The sequence below is a fragment of the Zonotrichia leucophrys genome, chromosome 11 (assembly GCF_028769735.1).
Source record: "Zonotrichia leucophrys gambelii isolate GWCS_2022_RI chromosome 11, RI_Zleu_2.0, whole genome shotgun sequence".
In the NCBI taxonomy this organism is placed as follows: Eukaryota; Metazoa; Chordata; class Aves; order Passeriformes; family Passerellidae; genus Zonotrichia; species Zonotrichia leucophrys.
The window spans coordinates 14,598,917-14,608,934 of NC_088181.1; the positions used below are offsets into that span (position 1 = coordinate 14,598,917).

Below are 10,018 nucleotides of genomic sequence, written 5' to 3' on the forward strand. Positions count from 1 at the left end.
TGAAGATGATAGCATTGAAACAAAAGGTAATTGATTTAAAATAAACATGTCTTCAAATACCAGTAAGCAAAATGCTCTTTAGGTGGAATTAAATAAATTACTTCATTTCACTATATCTTTTACATTAAAAGAATGCCTTATTCAAATAAAAAATCACTAATAAAAATTACTAAATAAAAAATTACTAATCCTCAGGAAAGACGGATTCTGTCCCTCAATTTCATGTGGATTCTCTGCTATCCCTTGGTAGCCAAAAGCTGGACATTTGGGTGATATTTTTTCCTCTGAAGAGTCTACACTGAGAGTTTGAAGTTTTCAGGTAGAAGAGAGGCAGAAAATAAATTAAGCTGGCTCTAGGAGAGAGGGCTGGAGAAGATTTTTTTTTTGCATTAAAGTGTGAGTTTTACAACAGAAGGAAACTACAGAAACTCAGATTCTGCCTGTTTGAGGGGAAAGCATGTGATCAGTGTCAGCAGGGACAGGGATGAGACATCAAGGGACAAGGAGAACGTTTCATCCCAGGGTGTTCCGTGGCTGGCAGGGAGCAAACACAGCAGCAGTCCTGGTGTGCAGCTCCTGGACTGCAGAAATGCTTCCCAGAGATGGCTGGAGAGGACACTGGGAAGCAAAGGTAGCTGTGCTAAGGAATTACTTGGATAATTTCTGTGCTGTCTGAAGTAGTGCCCGACAGGACTCAGGCAAAGTTGGAAGCACAAGTAATTTTACAGTCTGAAAATTGCATCACCTGGGCATTTTTAGGAGGAGAAGATTTGCAGAGGGCTATGGGCAGTTCACTGTTACGTTTTCCTAGAATAAATCAAAATAATCTTTATATGCCAAGGCTGATTAAGGGGGTGTCTCTACTATGGGTTCATGTCATTGCACAGTAGGAGGAGTAACATTGTAGGAAATGCATCCCACAGTAGCAGTGTTAATGCAGCACCATGCTGTACATGCCAGGTCAGCATTTGTGCAGCTTTTTTTGTATCCTAAACTTCCTTTGTCACTGTTGTCCTCTGACACCCTCTTAACTTTTGCTGAAAATCTGTTAAGTGGAAATTACCAATGTTTTCTCTCAGCACCAATCTGTGCTGTGACTGAAAGAGAAGTAGCTAAAAGACCAGCTTAGTGGTTGAGGCAGGCTGGGCTTCATCAGCCCAAGAATTGGTTTTGTTTGTGTGGAAATGGGCTGGATCTCAGAGGAAGGCAAACACAAATAGTATCCTGAGCATCTCCTTAGTTTCTTGCTACCTCTCCATTTTCTGGGTTTTTCTACTTCATTTGTTTTGGTTAGTGTATGAAGGTAATGATGGTGCTTTGAGGTAACAGTGAGTGAGCACAGTGGATGTTGGAGCAGAAAGTGGTTATCTCTGTTGTCTTTTTGATCTGACCTGGTTTCCTAACTGACTGAAGCTGTGTTGAATTAGGGACAATCACTGGCATGTCAAAGCACTTGCTGGTGTTCAGGAAGGCATGTGCTTACCTTGGTAGTCAAGTCAGTGGTTAATACTGAAGGGTAACAAACTGGGAGGGCACAAATTGACAATCAAATTGAAATAGATTGTTAACTAATCCTTCCAATTTTATTTATTAATTTTGTAATTATAGCAAATGAAATCCTCACAAGTTACTCTGATTGCTTGGCTTACCTCAATTTATATTCAAATCTCACTAAAACACATTTCAGCCTTTTCTTAACGAGATGATGAAAAGTGCTATCCCATGGAAGAGTAGGGGACACACATTCCAGCATTACTTGCAGTCACCTGTTTGCTTTTTAATGTTGCTGTTGAATTTGTATTTAACTCAGGATTAAAGTATAAGCTGACGTATTTGAATAAGGATATCTTTAAGCCATGAGTTCTTAAAATTTAAAAAAAAAATGGCTGCACAGTTGGTTAATAGAGATTTTAAAACACAAAGGATGCTGAGTAACTAAGACATTGTACTACTGTTGATTGGAATCACAAAGCAGTTTCGTAACACAGAGAGCCACTGGAGTCCCACTGCATTTGTGGCAGTGCTGGAAGGAGATGGGTTCTCATTCCTGGGAGAGGTGCAGGAGCTGTGTGGGCGGTGATGGGCAGAGGGCAGGAGCTTCCCTTGGAGCCTGCCTGGGAGCTCTCAGGAACAGGCAGTGGCCCTGGGTGCTGGTCTCAGGGAAAAGGGGTCAAACACGCAGTCCTGCCCTTCACCCAGACAGGGTGAAGCATTAGGATTTGTTCCCTATGTGCCAGACAGCACTCAAACAGGAACAGCTATTCCCCATCCTCAGTGGATGCACTGTTTTACCAGGGAGCAAGGCTTTTAAATGCCAGCAAGAATTTGTCACTGACTACCATTTGCTCACAAGTGTGTATCTCAGGTCACCTCTGTGGCTTTAAATGGGGTTTATATTTATTATTTCTGAAAGGCAGGTTTTTGTATGATTTTCAGAGTGGGTCTTTTTCACTAAATAAGTGATTGATAATGACTGGATTTTGATCAGATTTTCCAGGTAACTCTGGAGGTAATTTTTAATGGTCTTCATTGTAAATTTATTCTTTAAGTGTGATTATTAAAAATGAGCTAAAATACAAACCAGGTTTGTTTTCCCAGTTAAGAAAACCTGCTGTTAATGGGACAGTGAGCAAATGCCACATTCATATGTTGATATCTATCAGATCAAATCAAAATCTACTGTTTGGCACAAGAGGTAAAAAATCCCACATTGTAATAAAACTGCCACAGGATCAGAGTGTCTCCTGCTTTGTAAATAAACATCTCTGCTTTGCCTCGGTATTTCTGTAACATCCGGAGACTATTACCCTGTGCTGCTGCTCTGGTTCATTGACAGTTTCACTTAAACAGTTAAACAATAGTTTGAAATGGAAAATATTCTGCCCATATTCCTTACTTAGTTCCTTTGTGGGTTTTTTCCCACCCCTCAAATGTTTTTTGTTGGATATTTTTGTTGGATTTTTCTGTCAGTCGCCTTAGTAATTACATCTTATTTTTCACTACACAGGAAAATACCGAACTGCTCACAAACCTCATTCAAAGCCAAAAGTATCAAATGTGTTTGAGGTAGATTTTCCAGCAAATGGAAATGATACAAAACCAATGGGTCGTTTTCAGTCAGAGGAGGAGCTGTGGGCCCGTTTAGAAGAGCTCGAGAGACAAGAAGAGATGCTTGGTGAACTTGACAGGTACAGTGCTGCTGTGGCACAGGCAGAACGGGAGTCCAGAGGGTTGTGGGGCTGCTGGTGCACAGAGGGTCTCACCAGCAGGGCAAAGAGCTGACCACACAGCTGGAATTAAAATTATCATAGGTGGAAGAAGGGTGGGACACGAACAAAGCACTCGCTGCAATGCCAGAGCTCCTAAAATCTGTGCAACCACAGCAGTCCAGCCTTCTGGCTTTTTTTTTCTTTAAGATGAAGAGGGGGAAGTGAAATTAATTTCCCACAGGCTATGAAAATCCATAGTTTTCCATGTGGGAGTTACCCACTTAATGCAGTATAGCATCCTTAGATCTATTCTGATCTGCAAGCATGGTTTTTAGCCATGATGTCACAGTTCTGGTACTCCAGTTGGTATGGGAAGGGCACAGGCATTGTTAGAGGGCACAGAGAAGTTGCACTGTCTGTCTGAAAGTACAGCACCTGGGTAAAGAAAGTTACATGCAGGTGAGTTCATTACTTTGTATGTTTGTCGCTCAAGAGCACAACTTGCCTCTGTTCACGTCGATATTTTTCATTCCTTAGGATGCCCGATGCAGTTCAGGTAAATGGAGAAGATGCAACCTCTTCTGAAGATGAGAGGGAGGACAAGGACACAGATGTGAATGGGACCTGTAGGGCAGAGGACTGTATTACTCAGGGCAACTTCCATAAAGAATTTGGGAATTCAGACTTGTTTGTGCGCCACCTTAATGGCTCCACTTATCACAGTGATGATGAAGATGACAGAGATGTTGGACATAACTCTGTTCCAACTATTTATTTCTCTCACACTGTGGAACCTAAAAGGGTTTGTACTTTATTTAATTTTTATCTTTTGCTCAAGAGAGTACATAAAATATATATGCCATATGTAAACCTGAAAACTTTAGATCTGTAGATGTAGTAGAATGCTAGCTGGAGGTGACATTGGGTTTTTTTTTTCATATTATTAAAACCTCTCTGTTTAGATTGTGTTGTCCTAAATATGGTATTAAAAAAATGATCTTCAGATGTCTGCCTTGTTCTGGCTTCTGGCTGTTGTAAAAGGCAGCATCCTGTCTAGGAGTTTTTTAAAAGACTTCTTACTTGCCTTGAAACTGGCCTTTGAGCAGCTCAGCTGTTGAGCAGAGCTTGAATAAGCAGACTGTCATATTTTATATGCAAAATATGTGCATGAGGGCAAAGAAATGCCCCAGCCTAGTGCAAGTGGTAGAGAATAAACAGTGCACACTATGAATGTTACCATTCATACATTTGTTTAACTTACCTGTGCTTCCTAGTCCCCAACTGCTTGGGTAAGAGAATGTCAGGAATCAGTTCATCTGCAGACTGGTGATTGTTGATTTTATGGTCTAGACCATCATTTGTGTTCAATTTTCAGGTAAGAATAAACACAGGAAAAAATACTACTTTGAAATTCAGCGAGAAGAAAGAAGAGGCCAAGCGTAAAAAGAGGAACAGCAGTGGCAATGGCCATGCAGCTCCAGAGCTGCCCATCATCAAAACCCCAGCAGACATTTACAGGTGGGTAATTTATGGTGCAGCTTTCCCCTGAGCAGACCTTCTCCTTTCATTTCTGTCCACCTAGAGTGTGTAACCCCACCTACAGTTTCCTGAAAGAAACAGTTGGAACTGAATTTACTACTTAAAAATGAAAGTTTGTGCCTTCTGCATGGTTGCTTTGCTTTCTTATCCATAAAATATTTCTGAGCTGAACGCTTGCTTTTCCAAATAGCAGTTCTTCTTTTACCTATTTTTCCAGAGCTTCTGAAATGGAGGTAAATTTGCTAGTATGTGTCATCCTCAGAAAGGAATGCAGCAGTTATGTTATGTGTTCTGGTTAATTCCCTGTCATTTTTCCCTGTGTTTGTTTTCAAACAGATCTGATCAGATCTACCCCTTGTATTACTCCTGCTTTCCTGGTTATTGATTTGCTGGACTCTGTCTCTTCCTTTCTGTGTCTTCAAAACATACTCAGTTCTTTACTTGCATAGTTTCTTTTGCATTCCCTCTTCCTGGCCTCAGTCTGTCACTTTGTGTTCTTCATAAAAGGTACTGCTCACCTGTAGGACACCCCCACACACAGAGCTTGAAAAACAGTGCTGGGCTTAGGGCATTGTATAAAACAACTAAGGTGACAGGATAATTAAAACAAGTATTTAGGTTTGTAAGGATAAACACAGGCACCTATTGGATTGCTTGATTAAGTGGTTGTGAGAATTCCACTGTGTGTGTCTGTATTTGGGTACCTAAATATGTTAAACATGTTACAAAGTGTTAAAAGTGAAACCACATCCTGTAATTGCAGCTGCAGTGGCTGAAGATGAGCAAAAGATTCTTTGGTGTTCCTCCCCCTGAGCTCTGCAAATTCCATCTTCTGTAGAGATGTATTTCCATAAGTGCCTGATGAATAAAGCTGTTAGAAACAAGTAACACCCTTAAAATCATCCAGTCATTGGGCTCCTCCTTTATGAGTTTGATAAAATTGGCATTGTCTTCTCATTCTCCTCCACCCACCCTTGACTTTCTCAAGTCATGGAGAGGGAGCACAAGAGCCATCTTTGTCAGTTCACAGTCTGTTAATACTTGAAAAGTGTCTTCCTGTTGATCTGATCTTATAAGCTGATTTTTAAAATTTTGTTTCTAATTGAAAGCAGATTATGACACTTGTCAGGAGAAAGCTCCATCTTTTCCATGTGCAATGAATGTTTCAAGTATTTGTTTTTGTATTCTACATATGACAAGGACTTAACTCCAGAAAACATCCCCAGATTGTGATCTGAATGTCTTTACAGAAACAACCCTGGTCATTATTTAATTTACCTTTTTCCTAACTTTTCCTGACTCACACCTTTCTGTTTTATAACATTTTTCAAAGAGCTATGCATTTTCTGCTGAAAATAAGTACCAACTTAATGCTTGAATAAAGGGCATAACAGCATTCACTCTGCAGAATTGATTCTTGTACACTGGTAAATAAATAAAGTGCCTCTGAAGGTACAGCATTGTCATTCTACAGCGAAAAAGTTGGGAAAGCACATCATAATTAATTTGTACAAAAGACAAAGCAAGATCACTGTAAATTTGTCATCTGATCCTGAAATGGTTTATTAAAGCTAACATTTTCCTTTATAGATACTTTGTTGATGTTGTGAATGGAGAATATGTCCCTCGTAAATCAATCCTGAAGTCCCGGAGCAGAGAGAACAGTGTTTGCAGCGATACCAGTGAGAACAGCGCTGCTGAGTTTGATGACAGACGAGGAGTTCAGAGGAGTGTTAGCTGTGATGAAGCCACTCAGAGTGACAACAGCGAAGGCATCCTCGAGGAAGAGGAGGGGGAGGAGAAGCAGCAGCTACCGAAAAAGCTTCCTCCCTCTTCAGGGACAACTGAGGTACAGTTTTTAATTCATTATTGATTGTTGGCAGGGATAGAAATGAGAAATCTAATGACTCTAGTTGTCTATACCATCAGTTTTATTTCTTTAAAATAATTTTCTAACTCCTGTCTAGTTTGCTTCAGAAGGACATAGCGGGTGACAGGCCTCAATCGCACATACCTTAGGGGCAGAGGGGAGGAGCTGCTCACCTTGTGGCTTCACCAAGGCTTGAAGCTCTTCCATAAAGATGCAGCAAAGTGCTCACTCACTGGTGTTACTGAAACCTGTGTGCTGGGTCACCCTGACCACTTCTCTGCAGGAGAGACAGCAGCATTTTAGACTAAAAGAGGGAAATCTGTACTTTGTAACTGATCAAAGGAAGAGGTGACTCTCTAACCTGTCTTGCACTACTAGGCAGCTAATTTTTAAGGAGTGTTTCAAGTTTAAAAATAGATACCAGCTGAATTACTATTTTGATGTGCCAATAGCAGAGAAACTGCCTGGTGGAAGGAAGCATTGCACCCCTACTCATCCTATTCCAGACTAAGCCATTAGGGATCCCAAACAAATCTGTTTACATGTGTTTGGAAAGTTCAGGGCTTCGTCATAAAAGACAGACTGTACAATGTAAGGGAAGATGTACAGTTGCTTAGTGACTGGGTGAATACAGGAATTAAATGTAGAGATTCGTGGCACAGCGCATTCATTTCTGTTTTGTAACAGCTTAACACTAATTTTTTCAAACTAGATAAAACTTGAGTCTTCAGTAGTTCCCAGTGCAATGGACAAGTTCAATGAAAGCACTACTTCTGCAAAAATTATTTTGGACAAGAAATGAATTCCTCATAAAAGCTGTTGTTTATCACCATTTTTCATGCAAACAGCTTCAGATGAATCCAGGCAGGATGTGAAGATTCATGATGGAAAATTTATCTGTGGAGTTAGCACTCCACATTGTATACTTTCTGGAATATATTTGCTATATTCTTATAAAACATCTAAGTACACTTTAGATGTTACCCATCAGTCTATTACCTGAGTCTGGCATGATTATTCTCTACAATGTAATGTATTTTCTAAGCAACTGAAGGAGATTAAGCAAAACACTCCAGTCAGATGTGCTTCCCTAAATGCTGTTGTTTTGCTTTTGGTTGTTTTTGTGGGTGTTTGAAATCCATTATTTCTCCATTACCATTTGCAACACACTAGCTTTTTTTTATTTCTAATTTTACCACCATCACTTAGTTTGTGCTTTGCTTACCTGTTTTTGAAAATGAGCTTCTTGTTAGATTAACAGAGTTGTACAAGCACAGCTTTAGGCACACTTGGGCTACTGGAGCAGAAAACAAAAAACACTGCTTTTTTTGCAGGTCCAGCAAGAGAATGGCCTGTTTGTTTTGCTTTGTCTTTGTTGGTAACTGAGTTATGAAAAAGCAGAACTAAGCATAGTGACTGAATCTGGTGTGCATTCCTTTGTGCCCAGATTGAGCATCAGACCTTGGATGTGGAGCTGCTTCCCCTTGTCCTTGGGCATTCTGAATTCTCTGTTTTCAATACATAGTGGAGTGATTTGTTCTTAAATATGTTTATGAAAAGTAATTCTAAGCTGCTTGTTTTCCAGGAATCATGGTCATTTCTTTGCTAAGTTGAAAAGGATTGTCACATAATTGGCTGCATATAAATTACAATTTTTAAACATTAGATGTTTTTATTAGGCCTTTTATAGAGAGAAATAGTTGGAAGCAAGTTTGCTGTTCACTTAAATATAAATGGCTTTCACCATTTTTTTATCATATTTGGTAGGGAGAAAGAAGTATCAAAGTATGTGCTTGCTAGTTCATATGCAATGCTTGATGCAGTTAGAAGATTCTAAGTCATAAAATGACGTATGATGGAAATGCTGACATCAACTTTGCAAAGTCTCTTCATTTTATATCCAAAATAAAACTGTGTATTACATCAGCTGTTTGATTTCTCAAGCATGTGTCAGTGAGGAAGCAAATTTTTACATCATTTATGCAGTAGGAATGAGATTAAGTAGTACTTTTAAGATACTGTCTTTCATTCAGTCATCCTTGAACAAGCTATATTTTGAGGTTAATTACAATGTGGTTACTTATGCAGGCAACAATCATTGATTTAAGGATATTTCTTTACTTTTGATTAGAAGAAATAACAATTCTAATCAGGCTAATATAGGGTAATGACCTTATGGGCATAGCTTCACATTTGCATTTTATTAGCTCATTCTGAGTATTCTCTTCTGTTGTAGGCATTTTCTGGAACTGTCATAGAAAAGGAGCCTTTGTCTCCCTCCGCAATGCCACACCCAGTGCTGGCTCACCCAGTGCTGCCCACCATTCTGGAGCGCAAATCCGAGGAGCTCTTGTCTGACGCCCCAGAAGAACCTGTCAAGAGGATTTCCAAATTCAGAGCTGCCAGGATGCAGCAGACTCAGTAGGTGCTGCTGAGCCCAAGCACGAACCCTCTTGCTGCTTTCACCTTTCTGGAGATGGTATAAAGGCTTCTCTGTAGCATCCAGCATTACCAGAGTGTCCTGTGGTAATTTGGCACCGTTATCTCCTCAACGTTTGCTGGCAGCATTAGGAAAACAAACAGTTCAGTGTTTGAACACTTGAGTATTCATCTTATTTTGTCGGTTTCCCTGTGTGCTGTCAGCACCTTTGTATATGTTTGCCTTACGATAGCAGCACTTGGGTTCTTTTTTCAAAAACTGTTCCTTACATACATTGTTTTTGTGTTTAAAACTAAATACAGGCAGTTTTGTGCCAGCTGTGATGTTCTACATACCATATGGACCATTTTAAGGAAACTTTTCACATTTCAAATAGATTCACCAATTATATTACATTACTTGCTTTAGCATTTTAACACACACTTGTATTCACATTGCTGTAGGTTTTGCAACTAGGTGTCTGCTAAAAGTTTTTTTCCTTCTTTCAAACCTCTCTGATATCTCACTGTACAGGTCTATAAAATTCCAGGTTCATGTACATTGCAGGGAAGTTTCTTTGATGGAAAAGGGTATTTTGTAAAATTAAATTTTCAGTAAAAAAGCTGTGAAACTGGTGTGGTTTTTGTTGCTTTACTACTAATTTGGAAGCTCCACAGAGAGGTTTTTATTTTGAACTTGCATTTCTAGCTTGAAGTGTTTACTACCACATGGACATAAAAGCAGTCCATTCTCTTCTGCCATTGTGTTTTAACCTCCTGCTAATGAATGTCCATGGAAATTGAATGCTCTTAAGGAGAGAAGCATAAACTCAGACTCTTGATTACAAAATCTCCTAGTTCTTTTGTATACTCAGAAAACATTGTAATTGTCTTGGGAATGCCCAGAGGGAGTCAGCACTAAGGAAAAATGTCTTAATGCTTCAGCTTTATTTCAAAATGCAACAGCACTGCAGCACTCAAG

The 10,018-nt window shown here is 39.6% G+C and overlaps 1 protein-coding gene across 4 annotated transcripts in view; it reads left to right on the top strand.

Moving 5' to 3' along the window:
- URI1 (URI1 prefoldin like chaperone) overlaps positions 1 to 9,672 on the top strand; it is a 64,374-nt gene extending 54,702 nt beyond the window's left edge. For all 4 annotated transcript variants that reach the window (XM_064723325.1, XM_064723323.1, XM_064723326.1 and 1 more), the window contains exons 6-11: positions 1 to 26; positions 3,008 to 3,188; positions 3,747 to 4,011; positions 4,585 to 4,727; positions 6,339 to 6,597; positions 8,855 to 9,672. The exon at positions 1 to 26 is cut by the window's left edge and continues 35 nt beyond it. In XM_064723325.1, the coding sequence (XP_064579395.1) occupies positions 1 to 26; positions 3,008 to 3,188; positions 3,747 to 4,011; positions 4,585 to 4,727; positions 6,339 to 6,597; positions 8,855 to 9,043 (1,063 nt within the window). In that variant the 3' untranslated portion in view covers positions 9,044 to 9,672. The remainder of the gene's footprint in view (positions 27 to 3,007; positions 3,189 to 3,746; positions 4,012 to 4,584; positions 4,728 to 6,338; positions 6,598 to 8,854) is intronic.
- Positions 9,673 to 10,018: the final 346 nt, after the last annotated feature.